This window comes from Pleurodeles waltl, chromosome 4_2 (genome assembly GCF_031143425.1).
Source record: "Pleurodeles waltl isolate 20211129_DDA chromosome 4_2, aPleWal1.hap1.20221129, whole genome shotgun sequence".
Lineage (NCBI taxonomy): Eukaryota > Metazoa > Chordata > Amphibia > Caudata > Salamandridae > Pleurodeles > Pleurodeles waltl.
In genome coordinates this window covers 592,704,908-592,731,268 of record NC_090443.1, presented here as the reverse complement: position 1 = coordinate 592,731,268, position 26,361 = coordinate 592,704,908, and the positions used below count along the sequence as shown (strand labels likewise).

The 26,361-nt window shown below is 46.2% G+C and overlaps 1 protein-coding gene across 2 annotated transcripts in view; it reads left to right on the top strand.

The window, feature by feature from the left end:
• DPYD (dihydropyrimidine dehydrogenase) overlaps positions 1–26,361 on the top strand; it is a 3,199,941-nt gene that overhangs the window by 801,152 nt on the left and 2,372,428 nt on the right. For both annotated transcript variants that reach the window (XM_069232136.1, XM_069232137.1), the window contains exon 5: positions 6,621–6,782. In XM_069232136.1, coding sequence (XP_069088237.1) covers positions 6,621–6,782 — 162 coding nt within the window. The remainder of the gene's footprint in view (positions 1–6,620; positions 6,783–26,361) is intronic.

Genomic DNA, 26,361 nt, shown 5'->3' with positions numbered 1-26,361 from the left:
GGAGGCAGGCTTGGTAAGAAAGTTACTACAGGTCAACAAGTTGGGTCTAGAGGAGATCCGGGGGAGAGGGCGGGAATGAGGGGCGATAGAGGGGGGGAGTCGAAGGGGGGTTCGGGGAGAGGAGAGGTGATGTGGGGGAGGATCAGGGGAGTAGAGGAGGAGGAGACAGGGAGGGCGTAGTAACTGGGGGTATTGAGGTTGCGGGAGTAAGAGGCATGATTAAGGTGAGAGGGGAAAGTGGGGATGGATGGGACAAACAGGGTGGGGTTGACGGCACTGGGAGCCGGGGGGGGCAAGGGGTGGTGGTAAGGGGAGTAATGGGGGTGGGGAGGGGTGTCAAAGGGCTGGGGGTGGATTGGGGGGGAGGGAGTGTGGACTTAAGGGCAGGGAATAAGGATTCAAAGGCACAGAGGTTGGAGTCATTAGCTTGAATCATGATGGTTCCATTTCTGAAGATGGAGATGATGAGATTTCCCTGGAAAGCCGGGGAGCTGGAGATAGAGAGTTTGCAACCGTAAGGGATATTAGTAGACTTGAAGGGGTGGAGGTGAGTAGTGAGGAGGGTGTTCCATTTAGCCGGGCGTCTAGTGAAGAAGATGAGATCAGTCTTTTTCGGGCCTTTATGAGCAGTAAAATAGGTGTCCACGAGAAGAAGCTCCGGATATTGCCTGGAAAGTTTGCGTTTGAAGTTTTTCAGCGCAGAGGGGGAGAGGTGATTAGGGGGGGAAATGGAGAAGGAGTTGGGCCCATGGGGTTTGAGGAAGGGGGAAATGGAAGAGGAGGTGTATCCTGTGGGGGGCGACATCAGGAGGATGAAGACAACAGGAGGGCTACCCCAGGTTAGGGTCTTCAGCGTCAGCACAGATGGTTGATGGGCAGCTCCTCATGGGTGAAGACCGGAGATGGGGGCACCTCCAAGGCTGGGCCAGGGAAGGGGCTTTAGTAGACCAGCCCAGGTTGGGGGCCTTTAGGGGCGGTGTAGTCCGGCGGCTCCTCGCGGGTCAGAGTCGGGGGAGGAGATTCCTTAACCGTTGGAGCCAGAGATGAGACTCCGGGAGGTAGGAGTCCGGTCCTGCCTTAGACCCAGGCTGTTCAGGGCGGGCAGAACGCCTGTAGCCCGGCAGTGGGATCAGGGACGCAGAAGAATGCCCAATAGCCGTCTCAGTACATAAGGCGGTCGGGTAGGATCCCACGAGCATGAGCTGGCGAAAACAGCTCCTCAGAGGACGGGGCGAGAGCGGAGACTTAGACCAGTCTGACTCACCCGGCGGGACCAAAGACACTGAAAAGGATGCCCTCAGCTGCCAAAGAGCAAAGACAGATCAACTGCGGAGGGAGCCAAGGCTCTGGGAGAGCGGAGATCAGGTCCAGCATCAGTCTCATCCAGTGGGAGCAAAGATGGTGAGAAATGGTCACGGCTGCATCAGTGCAAAGGCAGCCCAACTGCGGGGACAGGCGAGGCCCAGGGGGACCTGGACGTCAATCAATAGTCAGTTCTCGCATGCAGGGCTCAAAGGCGTCAGCAACCCCCAAAAGACCATGTCCGAGTCAGGAGGTTCAAGGACGGTCAGTAGTAGAGGGGGGGGGGGGGCACCAGAGGGAAGGAGGAGAATCAGGACTTACATAAAAAAAAGAATGATCCCAACCCTCAAGAGCTTCTCGAGGTGCGTCCGTCGTGGCGGCCATCTTGTTAAAGCTGCCAGGATCAGCAGTGAAAATCATATACCCAGGGGGGGCACCCCAGAGGGCAAGGGGCTGACAGAGGGCCGGAAGGAGAGGCAGCTCGAAGTTGAAGGGAAACAGCGCCAGGGCGATATCGAGATTACAAGCCCGAAGGAGCAGCCTTCCTCTCTGGCTGCCAGGAGAAGATGCAGAGCAGTCCTCCGCCCTCCCCTGAACGGCGGCTCACGGAGACCCGCGGCGGGTCTTCCACACCACCAGGACTCAGGGCCAGCAACAGCTTCAGTGCCCTGCTGGATCCAGGGACCTACGGCCCCAAGCAAAGGGGTGCCACCCCAGGACTGAAAGGACTGGAGATCCGGAGAGGCTTTCCCAGAAAACCCAGCCCTCCCTCTGGCCGTACCAGGGACAAAGGACTGTACCTGAATCACTCCCCGATGTTCAACTGTGTCTGGTGCCTACCTCGGCCAGATGGATGGAGGCTGCGTGCGAATGTCGGGTCCCGGCAGAATCCCGGATGACCTACTGCTCCAGGAGAGGACGCTTCCTCACGTTTCCTCTGATGCAATCCGAAACTTCGGAACGGCGCACGAGGACCAGGCTCAACGTCGGGGGCGCTGCTCTCTTCGCTGCAGGAGACCGGGCTCTCCGTCGAGAGCGCTGCTCCCCTTGTCACAGGAGACCGGGCTCTCTGTCGGGAGCGCTGCTCCCCTAGTCGTGGGAGACCGGGCTCTCCGTCGGGAGCGTTGCTCCCCTCGTCCCGGGAGACCGGGCTCTCTGTCTGGAGCACTGCTCCCTTCGCCGCGGGGACCGGGCTCACCGTCGGGAGCGCTGTTCCCCACGTCACGGGGACCGGGCTCACCGTCTGGAGCGCTGTTCCCCTCGTCGCGGGAGACCGGGCTCTCTGTCTGGAGCACTGCTCCCTTCGCCGCGGGGACCGGGCTCACCGTCGGGAGCGCTGTTCGCCTCGTCGCAGGGACCGGGCTCACCGTCGGGAGCGCTGTTCCCCTCGTCGCGGGAGACCGGGCTCTCTGTCTGGAGCACTGCTCCCTTCGCCGCGGGGACCGGGCTCACCGTCGGGAGCGCTGTTCGCCTCGTCGCGGGGACCGGGCTCACCGTCGGGAGCGCTGTTCGCCTCGTCGCGGGGACCGGGCTCACCGTCGGGAGCGCTGTTCCCCTCGTCGCGGGAGACCGGGCTCTCCGTCGGGAGCGCTGCTCCCCTCGCCGCGGGGGACCGGGCTCGACCGTCGGGCGCGCTGATTCCCTCGTCGCGGGAGACCAGGCTCACCGACGGGAGCGCTGCTCTCGGGATCTCCGTCGGGAGCGATGAAGCTGAGAAACGGACGCCGGTCAGGGGAAAAATCGGGATTTACACAAAAGAGTGATCCCGTCCCTCAGGAGCTCCTCGAGGAGCATCCGTCGCGGCGGCCATTTTGATATCATGTGTGTGAGGGTCCCACCCGCAAACACGAACAACAGGAAAGAACTAAAAGTAATAAAACAGATAAGGGTGGGGATATCCCCCCAAAAAGGAAAAAAAGATTTTTGTCATCCTGTAAAAAAGGAATTTCACATATTTTTTGACTCATGATATTTGCCAGGGTGGATTGGACATTGTGAGAATGTCATTTATTCCGAAACATTTGAGGAAACAGCTTTGTGGTGAAAGGTTCACAACTTATTTCTTTAGTAAGTTTTTCTCCTCACTCATGCAGAAATAAAAATCTCTGCTCATAAAGATCATACGTCTGCATATTATAACAATTCCTCTAGTTAGCAAACTATCAACACTTGCGAAATAGATTGATCTTGATAAAAAGTACACCCTAGAGACAACTTATCTTCCTTTTACATGGCATATGAGTGTCTGAGCTTTGGGAAGCCTATATCCTACAAAATATAGATATCATTTAGAATTAGCAAAGCATTGGTGGATTCATTTACTGTTTACCATATGATAACCCAGCCAAAACCGTGGTGATGTTCTAATCTTATATAATAGGTGTCCCACTCAAGATGAAAGTGAAATCCTGCAAGTGTGGAATTCTTCATGGATGCTTCTGGTGATACTCGTTCACAGATTTGCTCTTTATTTTTTTCTAGGTGGATGGCATACAGATATTGCAAAGTGTTCATCACAATTACTTCAGTAGTCAGTTCTTTAATGTCTTTCGTCACTGCAATTCATGAATGGAAGGACAAATACTTTTTTGAAGGCGACTTTTTAAAACTGTGGTCTTTATATGCCAAAGTTGATCAATCTCTTGCAACAGTTCTAGTGTCCAGGCACTGTGTGAAACTGTGTTACCTGTATTTCACTCTTAGGATTTAAGCTGTAACTAAATCTCTTCATTGTCAGTTCTGTACTCTTAGGAAAATCATGTCACTGTTACCCAGAAATGATAGAAGTACCATTGCTACATTAGTATTATCATCAAGGATTGAATGGTGATTTTATGTATTTCTCCATCAGAATCCCACTGGTCATCTTTAGCATCTCCTGGACTTGGCAATGCAACTGGCCTCTTTGATACTTTCACATCTCTCTCTTGTACTCCGCTGCCTGCTTTGGCTTTTACTGATGCAGACTGTAAAGTTCAAATCTCTTTGTAGACCTCAAACGTAATCCATGGAATAAGATCTACATTTATTACAGCATTATATTTTACTATCCTCCCTTGCACCAACTTCCATCAGATAAAATGGGCTACTATACATTTGCATTTTTCACAGAACATGTGTGAATCTTCAGACTCTTTCTTCTTCAGGCTATATTCTTGTGAAATGAGATATCTTTCTTCTGAAGTGCTCAGTCACATTACATTGACTATCTTGCTTTTCACTGAAGACTGAACACTGGTCTGGTGTCTCTGTGTGTTAACTACCTCACATATTCTTTTAAATCTTCTACCCCCTTTTACAGTTGCTTCTCAATATGTGTCAGAAGGAAAGTGGCAGTTAACTACCATTTTATAACCCAGGGACTCTATCCCTGTGTAGTAGAAAACAAAATAAGAAAGGGATAAGCAGGAGGGCTGGGGTTCCCTGACAACCTGGCCCTTGTGAGCAGTGCCAGAGGGGACTCTACTCAGTCACATTAAAAATATTTTTGTTCATGGTAATACAGTACTAAAATGAGGCACAGAGCAGACCCCTGTGTAATTTTGTGGAAGAACCCCAGTGCTGCAAAAAATACGTTTTGGGGAATGTGGTGTTGCAAGACTCTAGGGTTTGGCCAGCAACTGTTGCTGGCTGCCTATGATGGATTGGATGTGACCAGGTTCTGGGCCCAAACCCCAGTGACTGTTTGTGGTAGGTCACCCATCAGGAGTTTGGCACAGGGCCGTCTCACAGGCCAGACCTGTACTCAATCCCATAGCACTCCCAGCCAAAGGATGTACACTGTAGGGGGGGGATGCCGCCAAGGGGGATTGGGTGCAAGGCCTGGCCACAGAGCAGCACAGAGCAGGCCCTACTTCTAAATGCCACAGCCAAAGGCCATAGTTAAGTATTGTAAAAAAAATATAGTACTTCCCTTTAAAAAAAAATACAGAAATTCACTGAGAAAAAAGCAACGATTAAAGCGACATTATAGTTAGGTGAAATTATCAGTTAAAACATAGCATTTTAAACTAGAAGAAACCCTGAAATTCACAAGTTATAGTTAACTGAAGTAACAAAAAAACACACTCAATATGCACTGCTTATGACCTTAAGTACTTTATCCCTCTTGACATAGTCTATGATATCACTGATCACATCATTACAACAACTGAAATTACATCATTGATAACAACACTGTGCATGGCGGAGCACGACTTATCATTACTTCAGTTAACTATAAATCGTGAATTTCAGTGTGTTTTTGAGTTTTATATGCTTTAACTGACATTTTCACCTAACTATAAGGTCACTTTAAACTTTGGTTTCGTTAGTGAATATATATGTGTGATAAATTATGGAGAAAGCTTTAGATTTACATATCTTTAAGAAGAATTTTGCACTGAACTTGTCCATTTTGTGCCCCCTTACCTAAGTTTGTAACTCTTTGGTGCCCACCTTGGACTTGCAAGCTACTCTGAGCAAGAATGGAGGACATCTGCCATGGATAGCCTCTGGCATCCCACACTTGCCAGAGGCAGGTCTGGAGAGCTTGAAGTCCTGGCGGGCCACTCAGCCTTTCATGCTTCCAAGGTCAATATAATGAGCACCAACGAGCAGGGTCATAATAAAATGTGTTGTTCAGTGGTAAGATGCCCCAAGGGGAGAATGTAGCTTTACAAATACATACATTTTGTGTAATGATATGACTACACTCCAGTTTCATACGCTGTCTTCACAGTATCTACTACTACTGCGTATTTGTCTCTGCTTAATGTGTGGACTCCATAACGTTATATTCAGATACTGTGTTAGATCCTTTTACCTGATGCTCCAGCTAATTCGGTCAACGCATATAACTATCTATACATTGCTAATTGGAAATGTTCTTTCACAGATGGTAGATGAGTCTGATTACCTTCTTTCAGTCCTGCAATGTGCTGTGTGACCAGATTCGGCTTATGTAAATGTGAGAAATATCTGAAAAATGCTTCAACTATCATGATTATCGAAATATACTGGCCCATACAATAAATGCTGTTACTGTGGTCGCTAAGTGTGTTTACTTCATTTTTTGCACCTTTTCTTTTTCAATTCATAGGTAAATAAAAAATAAATGTACCCTAAATAGAAGACTCACTTGGGCTGAAAAAAACTGTACATTGTTTATCTCAGTAACGGAGAAGTAATTGGCGAAATTTGTATTCAGACTCGCATTTAATCATAATGTAAAGTTCTATAACGAAAAACAGCATTGCTTCATAAATATTTGCCTATCTTTTTTTATCCTTATTTGACTTCACAATGCCATGCCTTCTTTTTGTTTCACCTTAACACAGAACTACTATGGCGCTGCAAAAACCATTTTCTCTGACAATCCTCTTGGTCTGACCTGCGGAATGGTGTGCCCAACCTCAGATCTATGTGTTGGAGGATGCAATTTATATGCAACAGAAGAAGGACCAATTAATATTGGTGGATTGCAACAGTTTGCAACTGAGGTACGTGATATCCTCTGTTGTGAAGATTAATATTTCTCATTTGTAAAAGTAGATTTAAATAACTGCATTTTTTGGAATTTAATATTATTCAACCGAGTTCAAGCTTATTTGTAATCAATTAAACTGATAAACAGGGTTTAGTACCGCGATTTATTATTAACGTTTTCTATATTGTTAAACACTTTTAAGAAGGAGAGGATATAATGCTATACAAAGGAAATGGTGTCCGTTGCTGCATAAGAAATGCTGCAAATCATTTGTTTGCTTTTTTATTAAATGTATTTTCACTTAATTTAGTCTTTATATGTTTGTGGGCAGATAGCAACAATGATCGATTGGCCATGTGCAGTACGTGTTGCTTGCAGGGCCTGACCTTCAGACAGGCCCTTTGACGTAACCCTCCGTGGACAACCATCAGTCACTTCCCACGCACACCACAGAGCCTGGACTTTAGCCAGGCTCTGCATCAATCCACTGCAACTGCTTAATCCCTACTGTGAACCCCTTTACGGTTTTTAATTAAGCACTTCATTGTCTTTTATTTAGCACTGAACATGGCTGTTTTCTTGTGCTGCATGGGTCACATTTTGGAAAGCCTGAAAACCCTCCTTTGGTTCTCATTGGTCGCTGTGCACGGGGTTGTGCACCGCAGCGGTTGTCCGGAGAGCCTGGTATTTATCGTAGCACTGAAGAATTTATGAACTGTCTTTTCGGTCTTCAATCTTTTAACACCCCAAAATTACGAAATCCCGGAAACAACACCACAGTCCTCATTTTTGGTATCTCGGGTCTGCGGGTAGTTTTTGAGGTCAGGGCTCCCGAAATACCTAAAATGATTGTCCTGTTTCAGGAATTGCAGACTATAATGCCATATTAGGTCTTTCAGGACCTTGGACACAGAACACAGTATGCTGAACCTCCCGCATGGGTGAGTCTTTCTGTTTTTGTTTTTAATAAAATATGAAGGTCCCCTTAGACAGTCCTCCGACTAAGGCCTTGCAGTCATGGTAGTCAGCCTGCTTCATTATGTCTCTTTTTTGGGAGGATACAGAGACCACACTCCACTTCCTGAAATGGTGTTTTCAAGAGAAAGTTTCATCTCGCTACTTGCCATTCAAAGTGTTTTGATCCACAGATCAGACTTTGGTTCCTAAGACTCAAAATGGACAATGGGGAAAAAAGGCTCCCTCAACCCATAAGCGTCCCTTATTTTTTAAATTTGTGTCAACGGATGTCCTCGGATTTTGTGTGGCTTTAAATGGTCAAGCTTCTCAAACATTTTAACCCATTGAAGCCCAACCAGCACCTTTTATAATACCAATATCTCAAACACTACTGAACAAATTTACACCAAGACAAGAAAAGCACAGGCTCTGTGTTAAGTTCTCCTTTATTGCCAGGTTGGCTTTAGGTGCAAGTAGAAATTTCCTATGGGATCTAAAATAGGAAAAATACATTGTAGGGGTTGACCCTCTCTGCATGGTCATCCCCAAACTTTTTGAATTCATCCCTCCTGATTTCAAGACTGATTTATGATTTTGTCCTAACCAGTGCTCCCTTCAAAATGTCTTCCACCGGCACTAGTAGAGAGGTACCACATGTACCCAGAGCCTGTAAATTAAATAAAAACTAGTCAACCTGCAGAACATATTGTGCTAGCCACAGCCTTTTTAAACATGCCCCAGACCTGCCATTGCAGGCTATGTTCACATTTAAACTGTCAATTTGACCTGGCAAAATAAACCTTTTACCAGGCCTTGAACCTCCTTTTTAATATATATAACTCAACCCTGAAGTAGGCCCTAAATAGCCCATAGGGCAGGGTGAAGTGTATTTAAAAATGTGGACATGTACTTTTAAGTTTAACATGTTATGCTAGTGGAAAAGTCCTAAACTGTTTTTTCAGCACTTAGAGGTCTCCCTCCCCGTAAGATAACAGTAGCTTTTTTATACTTAGTAAGTGCATACTTTGTTTGGGAAGAGGTAGAAATGTCATGTTTGGTCTGCAAAGACTTGTAATATAAAACCCCCTTTAATGCTAAAATTGGAATTTAAGTCACAATTCTGAAAATGCAGCATTTAATAAGTTGCCATTTTCTTGCCCTAACCATTTCGCACCTGCAGCCCAGGCCCTGTATCCTGGGTCCCATGGCTACGTGTAGTAGTACGCAGTTGGCCTTTGAGTTTTCCTTCCATACAGTGACACCAAGGGGACTAGCTGTTATCAAGATGTTTTATACTGCCAGGGTGGGAGGGTCATAGTTGTGCAGAACCCCACATACATCTCAAAGGAACTGCTTAAGCACACTAACAAAATACTTCATACTAGCCTTTTGTCAACCCAATCATCTTTGGACTTGGGCCAGGCAAGGAAGTAAATTCCAGATCTAGATGTTGGGGGAAGTCTAGATGTTTCTCCACTTCAAAGCTGGCACCATGTCTAAATATTGGAGCCTGAGCAACAATCATCAGTACACTCCTGGACCTGTGGATGCTATGGAAGAAGGACTGCACTTCTGCGGGAGGACTGCTGTGATGCTTGTGCCCTGCCCTGTTCTCTGAGAAGGAAGACTGTATTGGCTTCCTTCATCCCAGGCTAACTGAAGTGACTTTGAAGATCAGCTGACTGACCTGTTCAGAGTTACAAGGACATCACAATCTCCAGAGGCCTCCCTGCAACCGCCTTGCTTATCTTCTGCTCTGAACCAGCCTGGACCTGCCTGATGCCTGCTGATCTATACTGGAGTGAGTTCCTGATCCCCCTAGAGGTGTCTTCCATCTCCTGAACCCTTGGTGTGGCATCAGTTGAGCTCCTTCGTGATGAAAAGGAGGGATCCTGACATTTTGGGCTCTTTGGGACTGTGAAATCTCTATTTCACGCTAGGATCTTGCAGCCCAAGCCAACTGCCATCATGAATCTCCGGTGATCCTGACTCTTCATCCAACAGGGTCCACCAGCAGCGACAGACAATGAGGGATCTGTACTTCATGCTACAACATTGACAGCCTGTGGCGACCACCAATGTGAAGCTCCTGCAACAACCATTTATGACGCCCAACAGGATCTTAGCTCTGCAACGACAACCGTCTGTGATGGGATGTCAGCTGTTCACACTACAGTGATGGCTAGCCACAATCCTCTCCCTGCTCCTTGCAGCCTCCCCCACCATGAATTGGGCTCTTCATGCCAGACTTTGAGATGGTGCTTTTTTCAGCAGGAATGACCTGTTCACTGTATAAACCTTTGCCCCATCTCAGTCAGTATGAACGTGTGACATATCCCTGGTCTAGCACAACCAGATGGCAACGATTTGTGCTTTTTGCTTTTATACTCTATATATACCTAAAACTTTGAAATTGGATATCTCCAAATGTACTGATTTGATTTTTGTCATTGTTTCATTTATTAAAATGAATGTTATTTTTCTAACTTTGTTTGGTATTTTTCTTGTGTTGTGTTTTCAACTTTGTTACAACTTGGGTGCTGCATAAGCACTTTACACATTGCCTTTAAGTTAAGCCTGTACTTAAGAACTGCAGTACAATATAAAGTGTATTTCCTACCATGTTCTAGCCCCCCACCCATCAACTACAGAGACAGATACAGTGCACAAACCTATCTACAAGACCTATATGTGCATAATACTAACTACGTGACTTTGTCATCTGAAAATCCTCCTTGCACATATATTAGGGATGGGTAAAGTTCTGAACTTACCAGCAAGGGTAAGGGAAAAATAAACTTAGCATGTGCAGTTATTAAAAATCAGGAGTGTATATCTTCGAGCAGTAGCCAAAATTTCCAGTTTTCACTGACTATGTATGCTCTTAAGTCCTATTAGAATTACCTTCTCCAGATTTTCCCCAGAGGATATCCTAGACACAGTGGCATAACAAAAATATGATGAGGCCACCCTGGAGAATATAAAAAGGGGGTCCCTGAGTCTCTGGTATCCCACAAATGTCGATTGTCCTTGGCGTGAAGTGTCCTCCTGAAGGGTATTTTTTGCAGGACATGAAGTTTGGGGAGCAGGTCGGAATGCAGAAATTGAAGGGGGTAGAGCAGAGAATAGTGGGGATGGCTGCCAAGCAGCACCGGCCCTGTCTTGCCCTCAGCAATCTCTTATTTTTATAACTATGGGAGGAGATTAACTACCTATAATTTAACAAAAAATAGTTCAGCATTTCATGCCATCAGAAGTTGCATATACCCATGGATAATTGGGATAATTTAATGGGTCCTGACCTGCAGCATAAACATTTCCTCTTCTGCACAGGTCTGACCTGCTCAGGTCTGCAGGGATCCTGTCCTGCAGCTGCCTATCACTGCTTTCAGCAGCACGTCCCACTATTCCATTTCCTGCCATGGTGGGACTTTGGCAGCAGGAAAGGAAGAGGGCCTGCTGCTAGGGGCATTCCCTGCTACCAGTACAGATTAAGGCATTACAGACTGATAGTAGTAAAAATAGATTCTTTTAAGCCTAATGTTATACTAATGCTGGATAGAATAGCCTCTTGCAGAGAAGTAAGAGAACTCTGTTGTTCAATATTTTATGTGTCATCCCTTCCCCAACCCCAAAAATGCCATTGTGCCTCTTCAAGTTGGGGAATTACTACAATGTAAAACCTATCATTCATGTGCTTTACACATTGTGATATGCCTGATCTGCAGGTTGATTATTATCTTTGTACACATACAGGCTATATTTGCATGTGAAAAATTGTCTCTGAATTGCGTCCCAAGCTGCCAACTCATCGGGGAGGGAATGTATTTGAAAGCATTGTAGTCACTCAACAGAGTTAGTAGATTCTTCCTTGTCTGTTTAACCATTGTGCGCTTCCATTCCAAATGACATGTCAGAACAACTGACAACTCACACATTCAAAACATTCAGTGTGTCAGCATCATTAGAACATTTTTTACTTTACTAGCTTCTTAGATGTAAATGGCAGATATTCAATGTGTACTCCTTTTAGGGGAATGTGCTTTATTTAGAGTTATCTAGACTTTGCCTTTGCTTTAGCAACCATATTTTTCAAAAGACATATGGCTAAGTGTGAAAACCCTCCATAACTTTCAAAGTACCTTACTACTACTCAGTGTCGAGACGGGGCCACTCACCTGAAAAGCAGGTTGTCTGCAGGGATGATGGTATTCCCCCCGACCTCCTGGAACACCTCTCGGCACTTCCTGGTGGACACAGAAGCCCCGGCAGGTGTCCCAAAAGGAAAGGGGGAGTGGAAGAGAAAGAGACAAAACACAGCCACTTCTTGCCCGTCCAGCCAGGCACCCTGTATCTTCAGGGGGCAGGTCGTTGTTGACAGAGTGATAGTAGAGTTAGTGCACTCAACTTCCCTAAAACTGAATCTCTCTTTCTGATATGGGCACGGGAGCTTTAGAAGAGCACCGGGATGCTCCAGCACTTTTCTTGGATAATAATACCTGTTGGCACAATTACTAACACTGCAATACCAAAAACCCAAACTGAGTACCACAACAATAAGTACTGCGACACTAGGGCTGGCTTCACAGAAATTCACTGTTGCACACTTCAAATAGAACTGTGGTTGCACTTATCATGCACAAGAAAGACAAACAAGGGCATTAATTATATCACATATAACTGTCCTGCATGCATAGGGTTCAACTAAAAGGAACAAAAACAATCCAGGAAATACAAATGTCCACTCTGAGTTCAAACAGTTAGGGTGTCACAGTTTGGTTTGGTTTCACTCTGTGTGTGAAAAAACCCTTCAAAAACAAATTCCTCAAACCTGAAATGCAGGCATGAATGACACAATTTAAATCCAAGAGTTATGCTATTAGAGAAAGAAAAGTCATGTAAATGCTCTTTTAAAATTGCACTGTCACTTTTTGTAGTACTTGAGCTCAAGCAGATTTCCTGAAGCACATTTAGGCAAGTAACTACAATAATAATGTAGAATGTTCAGAAATGCATTTATCTCTTCAAGATAAGCACTCTGCCAAAATACGAGGTCTGAAATACACCAGCTGTTCTAGGAAAGCGTGGTACTCAAAGAACAAACTCCCTGGAGAATACTAGTCACCTAGCTGCAGTCTTTTCCGGAGTGCTAGAGGAATGCCTGGTGTCAGCTGGTACAGGAACAAAGAAAAGAATTGCCTCAAAAGTCCTTAATACGAGGATGACAGCAGAGGCTGGACTGCCAAATCAGATGCTGAGATCAGGAAGCAAAACAAAGCCAAGCAGGGAGGCATGCTTCACTCTGCTATTTATAACCAGGAAAGCAGTTGAGTTTCCATATGTGGATGAGTCACCACACCCAATTAGAAGCACATGTCTAGACCACACCCAATTAGAAGCACATGTTTACACCTGCTCACATTAGCAAACAAGCATTGGTAAAAACAAGCATTGATAAAACCGATTGTGTACCACAGCACATTATGTTTACTTAAAAACATGAAGGTTTAACCAAGAACAGAGATATGATTTAACCCTAATCCCTGGGGATGCTGACAGATAATGCAGGAGGCAACTTTGGGGTTCCTGACACTCAGCACATGTAAACTAAACGGCCCAACCTGCAATACACCCTGGCTAGCTCGGGGACAAGTTGTTTACAACAATGTCTTAACAACAAATGCCTTTACCATGAAGGTCTTCCAACTAAACTGTCTTAACTACAAATGTTTTCACAACTACATTTTTCACCAAGTGTATGCCTTTACCACGAATGCCTTTACAACGAATTTCGTTGCAAAACCATAAATGATAAAGGTATACTTTTGGGCAAGTATTAAATGTAAGTATGAAGTTTATACAGAATATTTTGGAGCTTATTTATGAGAGGCTTGCGTCACCGGAGCATAATTTATTTTAATGTTCTTGCAGCACAAGCCTGTCAATCATACCTATGAGGCAACGCAAAGCCACCCTATGTGGCTTTTTCTTGGCCTCATAGATATGAAGTAAGGCAAAGCAGCAGAAGCTGCTTTGTTGCCTGGGACTGTGCCAAGGAGGCATCCCGTGGGTCTTTCGGTGGCTGTTCTCATGTAAAACCCATGGATTTTGACGCTGCCCTAGATTTTCAAAATCTCGTAAACTGAAGCAGTGCCAAAACCTTACGTCTCCTCAGAGCAGACATAAGGTAGAGAAATGTTTTCATTTCTCCTCGTTTTTCCTCTTTCAATGTGTGTTGCATTCTGCAGCACACATTGAAAATACCACTCTGGATCATTTTTGTGCAGGGAGGCGCCCCTTCCTGCACAAAAACTATCCTACCTACATTGGCACTAGGTAGCAATTTATGACCCAGCACAGGGGGAGAGGACAGGAATGCACGGTATTTCATAAATATGACCCATTCCTGCCCTTTTATATTGGTGTAGGGAAGTGTAGTCTTGCAGCGCTGCCCTACGTCAATTCCTCATAAATGAAGACCTTTGTTTTTAGCCACACCTTTGACCACTCCACCACATTCTCTGACCTGTTTAATATTATTTCTTCACCATAAAAATGATTTTCTGTGGAAATTCAGGACATTTATGATTGTTGATGATGAGGAGAACAAGGTTCTAGAAGTTTTTTTCAGGAGGGGGTCCTTACACCGACACTTTTTTGAGAAGGGGTCCCGGCATCGAAAAGTTTGAAGACCTCTGATTTATACTCATCTGTAAAAAAATTCATTTTTGTGGTAAAGGCATTTGTGGTCAAAGCATTCTTGTGGTAAAAACAAGTTGTTGTAAATTCTTTCATTGTAAAGATGCTGTTGGGATTCCATCTTTGTTGTAAAAGGATTTGTGGTAAATGCCCTTCTTGTTCCATCATACATTCAGCTAGCTGCCGGACCATTGTATGTCAAGTACTGTCATGTCAGTCCTTCAAAAAGGGTAGAGTGCCCTAATGGCAGATTAGAGTGACCACCTTACTCTAGGTAATTACGATGCTTACCCCAGTCCTGAAGTTTTCACTTACAAATCATTGATTTCAGGTGTGTTAGTCTTATTTAAAGAAAGCAAAACAGGACTACAACGCCCAGTTGTGTGCATGCTTGCGGGTGAGAGAGGGGTTTGTGTGTGAGTGTGTGTATGTGTGAATGTGTGTTTATGTGTAAGTGCTTGAGTGAAAATAAAGGTCGAATGGTGTCAGATGTTGCTTCGCCTACCTTTGGCATTTTGGTGATTTGACGTCTGTGCAGATAGGTCTTGCTGCTATTTCCTTATGGCGAAAAAGAAAAACAAAACACACTAGATCGTTATACACACCTACAATAAGTGAGACTTTTGTTACCAATTTGCTGTAATCTCTGGACTCCGAGTAAATTGGTCTAAACCCCTTAATGCCTTTCCCCCTAGAGCTTCAACCAGACCTACCAGTGTACCACCTGCCTTGGTGTCACACCACCTTTAAGTATTTGGGAATTCAGGTGTATCACACAATAGAGGACGTTAAGGAGGGCAACATAGACAGAGTAATTTGGTCAATAAGAGGCTTGCTTCCCTTCTGGGGATCTCTCCCTTGATCGCCCATGGGCAGAGTGGCCATAGCCAAAATGCTTATCCTCCCTAGATTATTTACCATTTTGCAGCGCTGCTGGTAGCTCTCCCCCACTCACTCTTTAATGCCCTACAGAGCATTCTAACTGATCTACTGTGGGGAAAGGACAGACGGCGCATTGGCCACGACACAATACACACGGGACAATGGTGGCCTGGGTATGCCTAACCTCGAATTGTATTATGCTGCTGCCCAACTTCAGTGGCCCACTAGCTGGCTGGGGGAACACTACCCCGACACTACCGTTGGCTTGGGTATTGAATAGAGCATGCCCTACACCCCGGGGTAACATCATACTAGATACTGCGAAAACATGCTTGCTGCGATACATACACGGTAAGAGCCCTCACATGCCATATTCACCTTTGATCCCACTGCTGCACCTGCCTAGAGCCTGCGACCTGCTTGTGCACCACAATATGGCCCCATGGTGGGAGGTGGGGCTTGAGAACATGGGCAACTTCTACTCAGAATCTACACTACTGGCGTTTAACAAACTAGTAGAAACCACAGGGATACCTGCGGGTGCCTTCTTGACATACTGTACGATACAACACTTATTGCATCTCACTTGGGATTCAGGGGACGACGAACCGCAGACATCATAGATTCTCACGCTGATCCTACCCTTTAAGGGCAGCAAAAAAGTAATTATACAGATATACAACATGCTGCTATCGGAGGCATGTCCGAGTCTGGAACGCACACAAGCTCAATGGGATGCAGTGCTCCCTACTCCCCTGTCGCCAGCATCCTGGAACACTACACTTTCTTCCGTTAAGCACATCTCATGGAATCCTAGACTTTGCTATACCCAGTTTAATTACCTACACCACACTTATTTGTCTCCCGACCGCATCAAATGCATGTTCCCCACATCAGATCCCTCGTGCCCTCGATGTGAGAAACCGCTAGCAGACTTTTACTATATGGTTTGGGACTGCCCACCATTGGTGGAGGCCTGGGGACACAACACCGCTACAATAGTGAAAATTACTGATCATGCCTTGACTCTGTCCCCGGAGTCCTGCTTGCTAGGACTGCATTGTGGCGCCAAAGGAGACAGACATCTCCATAGATTTGTGGACTTGGCTTACATAACGCTTAAACGCCCTATAGCAACTCACTGGAAGGCCCCACATGCCCCCACACATGCCATGTGGCTGTGTGACCTGCTTCAGCGGTCCCAGGCGGAAACACATACCCTACGGCTCCTACATTCTAAGGGGCTGTCAGATGGAGGCTATGAAATTTGGGATGCATTCATTGTACACATTGAAGCCAAAAACAACACACCCCCCCCCTGAATGCTCTGTGACTACCCCCACTTCCTTTTGAATAGTCGCATAACCCCCTCTGCACTCTGGACCACCACGCGGTATCAGAGTGACTGCACTTGCTCCCCCTGGTTGTATTCCACAGTGGCTGGCGCATCCCCCACATAGATTCTTACCTGGTTTCACACACTGGCCCTGTGCGCATATGCTGAGTGTCGCTTCTCCCCATGGGTTTGGCTCCTTAGGCGTGCCTGGGCTCCTCCTGGGGGTCGAGTCAACCATACTATCCCACTATAACACATCAGATTCTGTTGATTGGGTTGTCGTCCCTCCTGTTTACCTTGTAGTCTGCAATTTATGTAGGACTATTCATTTTCGATACGTGGCATGGTTAAATGTTGTATTTGATATTATTTTGCCTTAGTCGCTTTTTTCATGTTTCTGTGTCTTCGTCTTTCACCTATTGCCGTATGTGGTTATTTCTTCACTACACTAACCTTAATAAAAAGATAAATAAAAAATAAAATAAGTGAGACTGTTTTTACGCCTATGACATATAGATATGGTAATTCTTACTGTTTGAAAAGAACAAGCGGCCAATAGAGTGCACATTACTCTTTGATGTGTGTGTCCTCTTATTTATAATGTCGGTACTAATGGTGAAGACTTATGGCTCAACAGATTTTTCAAAACATTTTAAATTTTTCTTCAGAATCATTCTAAATCTATTAAGGGTAGTTCAGTGTTGGCACAATGATTGATAATGACACAGAGGAATACGATAAAAGGTTCAAAATGCGGTTTGCAGTGGAATGTTATGTGCATGATTAGCAGAGAGTATGTTAGTAGTAAAAAATAAAAAAAAAGAAACTGCTCTTTTGCTGGATAATACTTGTTTTTCTAGCCGTTTGCTCACCTTCTTGCTATTTCTTTACCACATCTGCTAAATTTAAACAACACATTACAATCACATAGAAAACACAATGTGGCTTTTGTTTTTAAGAGCATAATATAGATCTTTATATAATGGTTGCAAGTGAAGGGCTTAGTATCAAGAAGAGAAACATCTATTCAACAATATGAGACCTGTAAAATATTAAGCTTCAGATTGGGCAATAGGAGAATACATACGGGAATAAAAGTGGTCCACGATGCTAGTATCAATAATTCTGTACTAATAGCACCATGGTACAGACAGTAGGTCAAAAATATTGTATTCTTCATCTAAGGCCATATTCTCCAACAAGTTGGACATTTACTACTATAGAAATTCATGCGCAATATTACTCAATACTGGTGCATTATTACAAGTGAATACCTATGCTTCACATTTCAAATTCTTGTTTTGCGAATACAAATGGGGATTTGCACACTCGAATGTCAGTATTTGTGTTCCTTGAGTGCTCAAATAACTTTGATAATTTCAGAAATTGTGCCCAGCCATAAAAGCATCTGACTTAAGGCAGAGCAACTCATGCAAAGCTTCAGAATCAGTTTTAATTAATGTATTTAAAAAAAATAGTTTTATATAGTGTAAAGATTGCGAAAGGGTTCTGGGGTCAGATATATCCATTTTTCCAATAGCGATTACCTAAATGTGATTTTTTGTGAATCATAAGTAGGTAATTGCTATTTGAATGTATGAAACTCCAGGAGTTTCATTTAGCGATTCCCAACAGCTCACAAATCAACCTACCTCATTAATATTCATGAGGTAGGTCTGAATTTGTGACCCATTGTCAATGGCTACAATCACAGAGATGGTGGCCTGCGGGACCCAGCAGACCACCATGTATGTGATTGCTTTTAAATAAAGCAATTTGTTTTTTTAGTTTTTTTAAATGCAGCCTGTTTTCCTTAAAGGAAAATGGGATGCATTTAAAAAAAGAAAAATGAAAATACTTTTTTTCTCCATTTTTTAAGAGCAGGCAGAGGTCCCTGGAACCACTACTTGCTCTTAAAAAATGTTTTCTCATGCATTCACAAAGGGGAAGGGGACCCTTGGAGACTCCTTCCTGTATGCAAATGGGTTACCACCTACTTGAAGTAGGTGATAAAATGTGAATGTTTTGCAACCGCATTTCAGTCACAAGACATTCCTACATACCACTGTGACTCGGTATCAGGAAGGGATGCCCTTGACATGCCCCTTCCCAATACCGAATCGGTATGTAGTTGCAATTCCTATTTACAATTCGGTAACAAGTTACTGAATTGGGTTTCATACATACCAAAATGCATTTTTGTGATACATCTGGCCCTTGGATCACTTTATGTGAGAACCTTACATCAAATATATTTACGCATGCAGAGAATAAGGGTCTGACTGAGAGTACAGCGGCCCGAAGACCGCCGTACTAACTGGTGGTGCAACCACCGCATCATCAACCGTCCGACAGCCTGATTTGGATGGTAGCGGTCAGATCACCACAGGACCACGACAGGACCATCATCTCCTGGCCCACAACAGTGGCGGTGGTCGGGAGACGGGAGAGCGGACCAATATGGAAGCAGTGCCTGCAGTAATACCACTGTCCATATTACAATCTGCCTTTCTGCTCGGCGTGGACACTGCCAGGAAAAGGTCAGTGAGAAGGCACAGAAGGAGCCAGAGGGGGGCCCCTACCCCGAAAATGGCCTAGCCATGGGCAGTGCTCTGGCCCCCCGTCAGCTCAGTCGGTATGCGCACTTACTGCCGGGGCAACAGTGCGCATTCCGACTGTGCTGGTGGAGCAGTCAGTGCTCTCTTAGAGCCTAAGTCAATGCTGCCCACTGACTGCCCCACCAGACCCAAGGGAACATTGAAATGTAGCGGCCAGGAGGCCTCTGGCTTGGTGGTGTCCTTCCGACTACCATATTGGCAGTCTGTCGGTCCGACTGCCAGACTCCAAATTGGACCGTAGGTGATTTGCCCAGGTTCACAGGATGTTCAGCGGAATCAGGTATTCAAACCTGTTTGCCCAGTTCAAAAGTTGGCAGAGTTAAACTTGCAGTCTGGCAGGGATACTGTGAGCTGTTCAGCAGTCTTTTGCTCCTGCACTTTAGTCAAAATTGACTACTAACAAGTGCGAAACATTAGTTTTCACAGGTCAAACCATCCCTGAGCTAGTGAAATCCTCCATACCTGCACCACCATAACATGATAAAAGCCAGCCCATCAAGGCCTTCATTACTCTCATAATCTTTTTCACTCTAAGGTACTAAGCGGATCATGAACTCTAAACAACATATTGTTTCAGCCATGGAATCCAGAGATTGTGCTTAGGCAGTATCTTGTTTGGTGAGAAGTAACATATTTCTTTCTGTAAAAATTCAGAATAGCTCTTTTGCTATGTGATTGGCCATCTATTCTCTTTGATTTATTGAGGCAAATGCCAACCTCTATAGGCATCTTGTTGGCTGCTTAGTATGACTACTTGCAAAGAAAACTAGAAGAGCAAAATAAACATCTCACTGATCCTGAGCTTCTCTGTAGCCTTGTACTTGATTAGCTCAGTGCTATGCACTCCAGAAAAACATGGCTCATCACAAAATGTAGTTGTTAGAAATGGTGTCTTTGGTTGGCAGTCAGGTTACCCCCGTCCAAGCAAGGACCCTCAATCTAGTCAGGGTAAAGGAAAATCACACTCAGTTAACCCCTGATCACACCCTTGGTAGCTTGGCACGAGCAGGTAGGCTTAACTTCAGAGACGAGGTGTAAATTATTTGTACGAACACACACAGTAATAAAGTAGAAACACCACAAAATGACTTAACACTGGTTTAGAAAAATAGCCAATATTTATCTAAACAAAACAAGACGAAACAACAAAAATCCAACATATACAATTAATTGTATGAAGTTTTAAAGAAAAAAAAGTGCTCAGAAACACAAAAGTCTTCGATGAGGTGATAACACGGCATTGTGACAGAGTCGTTCCGAGCAATCCGATGCCAATGGCGCTGGGTACGGAGTCACGCAGACCCCCAGGTACAGTACATTAGTAAAATGTGAAAACAAGCCAGTGCACAAAGTCAGGGATCGCAGTGTCGCTGGATCTGAGGTGGCATTGGTTCCAGTGCTGCGGGGCGAAGGAGCGGAGGCATCAGGAAGAGGTGTCGGGTCCTTGCTTTGGAGCAGTGGAGGTGAGGCGCTGCTGTGTGTAGAGTTGAATCCGCGCACCTCGGGCAGAGTCAATATTCGGAGGTCACAATATGGTGCGGTGATTCCCACGGAGTCACAGACTTAGGCTGGGGTTGCAGCAATGTCGGGCCTGAGAGGGTCGTCACACTCCAGCGAGGACCATGGGATTCAGAAGTAGTGTTGGTCCGGAGGTGTTCGAAGTCTGTTTTCTTGGATTTTCACCAGCTTCTCTTTTCAAGGGCCAGGGACTGGATAGGGCACAACTTGTCAGGGCAGGAGTCTCAACAGAGAGTCCAGGTGCTGGTAGGGGAAGTCTTCGATGGTCCAGAGACTTCAGAACAGGGGGCAAGCTCAGTCCAAGCCCGTGAAGAGTCTTCTCAAGCAGGAATATACCGCAAAGTCCAGTCTTTGTCCATTTTCACAGTCAGAAGCAGCAACTGCAGAATAGCCCAACAAAGCACAGCCACAGGCAGGGGCAGCACATCTCCCAAGCTCTTCAGCTCTTCTCCTTAGCAGAGGTTCCTCTTGATTCCAGAAGTGATCTGGTTTTCAGGGGTTTTCAGGTGGTCTTCTTTTACCCCTTTCTGCCTTTAAAGTAGACCTACTTCAAAGAGAAGTCTCTGTTGTTTTCAAGATCCTGCCTTGTCCAGGCCCCAGACACACACCAGGGGTTTGGAGACTACATTGTGTGAGGGCTGGCACAGCCCTTTCAGTTCTAAGTGAACACTCCTCCTCTCCCTTAAGCTCAGATCTCCCAGCAGGCTACACCCAAGCTCCCTTTGTGTCACTGTCTAGAGGAGAGGTGCAAACAGCCCAATTGTCAAACTGACTCAGACAGGGAATGCACAAACAAGCAGTGTCACAGAATGGTTTAAGCAAGAAAATGCATATTTTCTAAAAGTGGCATTTTCAAACACAATCTAAAAACTAACTTCCATAAAAGATGTATCTTTAAATTGTGAGTTCAGAGACCCCAAACTCCGGGTCTATCCGCTCCTAAAGGGAATCTGCGCTTTGATAATATTTAAAGGCAGCCCCCACGTTAACCTATGGGAGAGATAGGCCTTGCAACAGTGGAAAAACAAATTTGGCAGTATTTAACTTTCAGGACATGTAAAACACATACGTGCATGTCCCACCTTTAACATACACTGCACCCTATCCATGGGACTACCTAGGGCCTACCTTAGGGATGCCTTACCTGTATAAAAAGGGAAGGTTTAGGCCTGGCAAGTGGGTGACATTGCCAAGTCGAATTGTCAGTTTAAAACTTCACTCACAGACACTGTAGTGACAGGTCTTAGCCATGTTTACAGGGCTACTAATGTGGGTGGCACAACCAGTGCTGCAGGCCCATTAGTAGCATTTGATATATAGGCCCTGGGCACCTCTAGTGCACTTCACTAGGGACTTACTAGTAAATCGAATATGCCAATCATGGATAAGTCAATGTAGACATATAATAATTTACACAGGTAACAATTACACTTTAGCACTGGTCAGCAGTGGTAAAGTCCCCAGAGCAAACAAAACAGCAAACACAGAGTACAGCACACAGAAACAACATGGGAAGAAAAGGCAAAAAGTTAGGGGAGACCATGCCAATGATGTCAAGCTAACGTGTCCCCCCAGCTGAAAGTTGGGAGCAACTACCCAACCTCCACGGAGTTCTCATCCCTAAGGCGGAAGAATCTGGACAGACCATCAGCATTGGTGTGGTCGGTGCCAGGAGGGTATTCCACCGTAAAGTCCATTCCCTGTAGGGAGATGGACCACCTCAACAATTTGGGATTCTCACCCCTCATCCGCATTAACCATGTGAGGGGCCTGTGGTCTGCCTGAACCCAGACGTGAGTCCAAAACAAGTAGGGTCTTAGCTTCTGCAGTGCCCAAACCACAGCAAAAGCTTCAAGTTCAATTACACTCCACCTACGTTCCCTGGGAAGTAATCTCCTGCTAATGAAGGCTACTGGTTGATCTAGGACCTCTTCATTAAGCTGTAAGAGTACTGCTCCAATACCATGCTCCGAGGTGTCTGTTTGCACAACAAATTCCCTGGAATAGTCAGGTGCTGTGCACATGGCAGCCTTCAGGACATCAAAAGCCGTCTGGCAAGACTCAATCTAGATCACATTTCTGGGATGCTTTTTGGTAGTTAACTCAGACAAGAGAGCAACAATTGTGCCATACCCGTTGACAAACCTCCTATAGTGTCCAGAGAGTCCTAAAAAGGCTCTCACCTCAGTCTGGGTCTGGGGGGGCTCCCAAGCCAGAATGGTTTCAAACTTTGGCTGTAGGGGTGCCACCTGGCTACTCCCCACTTGGTGTCCCCAGTACACCACAGAGCCCTCCCCTATTTGGCACTTGCTTGCCTTAATAGTGAGGTCTGCATTCTGCAGGGCCTCCAAAACTTGACAGAGGTGTTGCAAGTGTAAATACGATGTGCAACTGAAGACAGCAATGTCATCCAGGTAGGAGGCACTGAAATTATCCAGTCCAGCCAACACCTGGTTGATCAACCTCTGCAAGGTGGCAGGGGCATTCTTCATCCTAAATGGCATCTCCTTAAACTGGTAGTGCCCATCTGGTGTGGCGAATGCAGAACTCTCCGTAGCCCCTTCAGTCAAAGCGATCTGCCAGTACCCAGAGGTAAGATCAAATGTACTTCGAAACTTGGCAGCTCCCGACCAGTCAATGAGCTCATCAGCTCGGGGGATGGGGTGTGCGTCAGTCTTAGTGACCACGTTCAGTCCCTGGTAGTCCACACAGAGCATAAATTCTAGATTGGCACCAGGAGCAGCAGGCTTTGGGACCAAAACCACTGGGCTCACCCAAGGGCTGCTGCAAAACTCAATAACCCCCAACACTTACATTTTAGAAACTTCATCTTTAATCACAGCCCTCACTCTGTCAGATACTCTGTAAACTTTGTTTAACAGGAGGACTGTCCCAAGTGTCCACATCGTGTGTACACAAGTGTGTGACCCCTGTGATCAAGGAGAGCAATGAGGCAAACTGACCCAATGCCTGACGACAGTCCGTCTGCTGTTCTGGGGTTGGTGAGGGGGAGAGGATCACTCCCTCCACAGAGCCATCCTTTTCTCTAGCAGACAGGTCAGGCAAAGGCTCACTCTCTTCCTCCACCCCATCATCTGTTGCTAGGAGCATGGACAATTCAGTCCACTTAAAGTGTGGCTTGAGCCGGTTTACATGCAGGACCCTTATAGGGTTCCTGGGAAGTCCACAAGTCCACCACATAGGTGACTTTACTGTTTCACTCCACTTCCAAAAATAGCCCAGTCCACTTGTCCTGGAGCGCCTCGGGCTCCACTGGTGCCATCACCCACACCTTTTGTCCAGGCTAAAACGTGACCAGAGTGGCATTCTGCCTGACTTGCATCCAGGTTCTCTTGTGCGAGATCTCTGAACTGGCCAGTCTGGTTTCAGAAAGCCAGTATGTAGCTAAATACATCCTGGGGAGTTTTACTGGGGGCTTTCTCTAAGCCCTCCTTCACCCAACTCAAGGGTCCCCTTACAGAGTGGCCATACAGTAACTCAAAAGGACTAAAGCCAAGCCCTTTCTGAGGCACCTCCCTGTAGGTGAACAGAAGGCAAGGCAAGAGGGCGTCCCTCTTCTGCCTCAAGGGCTCTGACAGGCCCATGATCATGCCTTTTAGGGTGTGGTTGAATCTCTCAACCAGACCATTGTTTTTGGGTGATAAGGAGTGGTGAACTTATAAGCTACCCCACACCCCTGCCACAGAGACTTCATATATGTGGATATGAAGTTGGTACCCCTATCAGATACCACTTCCTTGGGGAACCTCATGCGGGTGAAAACCCCCATCAATGCATGACCCACCACAGGGGAAGTGATTGATTTAAGCGGAATGGCTTCCGGGTACTTGGTGGCATGGTCCACCAAGACCAGGATGAACATGTTGCCCATGGCTGTCTTGGGATCCAGAGATTCCACAATGTCAATACCGCCCCTTTCAAAGGCAGTACTAGCTACTGGACAAGATTGGAGGGGAGCCTTGCACTTCCCCTCACTCTTGCCTGACAAGTCTTGCAAGACCTGCAATGAGCGTCCAAGTGCCCGCACATTAGGGGCCAGTAATTATGGGTGACAAGCCGTTAAAAGGTCTTGTCCTGCCCCAAATGTCCAGCTAAAGGCACATCATGAGCCAGACACAGTAGGAAGGCTCTGAAGCACTGGGGTACCACCAGCACACGGGCTGACCCAGGCTCAGCCTCCCTAGGCTCACTATACAGGAGGCCATCCTCCCAATAAATCAGGTGAAATCCTAGATCCTTGCCAGCTGCCTGGTCTGCAGCCTGCTGCTACAAACCCACTAGAGTAGGGTATGTCCTCTGTGCCGCACAGAATGCTTCCCTGGTGTGTCCCCCTTCGTGCCGCCACTGTTATAGCTCAGGAACCTCCCCTAGCTCCGCCACCTCTTCCCCTGTAGGCTCCAGGGTGTCACCCCCAGGCTCGGCCTCCTCCCGGACTGTGGGAACATCTGGGACTGATTTCCCATGACCCTTGCCCTTCCTCTTTTTGGCAGTCCCCTGGGTCACTGTTTCAGGCTCCAGGGGCTCCTGACCACCCTGACGGGCTGCCATTGACCTGGTGGATACGCATACCCACCCAGGCAGACCTGTGTTCAACCTCCTTCCAAGGGGAATCCTCCAGGTCATTGCCAAGCAGGAAATCCACAGGCATAGTTGGACTCACAGCTCCCTTCAAGGAACCTGAGACCCCCCATTCAAAGACAACCCTCGCCACTCTGCACAGGTGCTCTGAGTTGTCCACTGCAACTACCTGGTGAAGTACACAGGGATCTATCAGCTCTTCAGACACCAGGTGACTCCCCACTGTAGTCACAATGGCTCCTGTGTCTCTCAGAGCCTCCACCCTCTGTCCATCAATGGTCACCCACTGCCTGTACTTTTTAGTGTTCTCCAGCACTAGGGTTCTCTGGACCATCTCACAGTTCCCTAGTGAGACAAGGGTCCTCTCAGCTGTTTCCCACCCACCTGGAACCAACTACTCCCCAAGCACTACACTAGCCAAACCCTGGGACTGTGCATCAATGGGTGACTGTGTACGTTTGGGGCATTTGGGGTCCCCCTCACATGACCCAGCTGGTCACATGCATAACACTTATGGGGGGGACCTCCTTCCACAGCTCTCCCTATGGAGAACCATGGCTTCTTTTCACTGGGGGACTAGGAATCCTGACCCTGGTAACTAGGTTGGGGCCCTCTGACAGGAACCCTGCCCACCCTTGGTGTGGTCTCCCCTATACCTCTTCTGGACCCTGGAGCTCTCCCAGCAGACCGTTTCCTGCGCAAGCTTCCTGGGGTCAGTCAGCATGCTGTCAATCAGGTGCTGGTGTAACTCTGGAAACAAAGACTATACAAATGCTCCTAAGCAATCAAATTGTACAGCCCCTCAAAAGGTGTTACCTTACTGCCCTTCACCAACCCATCCAATCACCTTCAAAAAGAACTAGCACATTCAAACCATGTTTGGGATTCCTTCTTATAGGACATAAACTTATCCTAATACTGATTAGGAGTGAGACCATACTTTGTGGTCAGGGCGTCCATCATGATAGAGTAGGTGAGCCCCT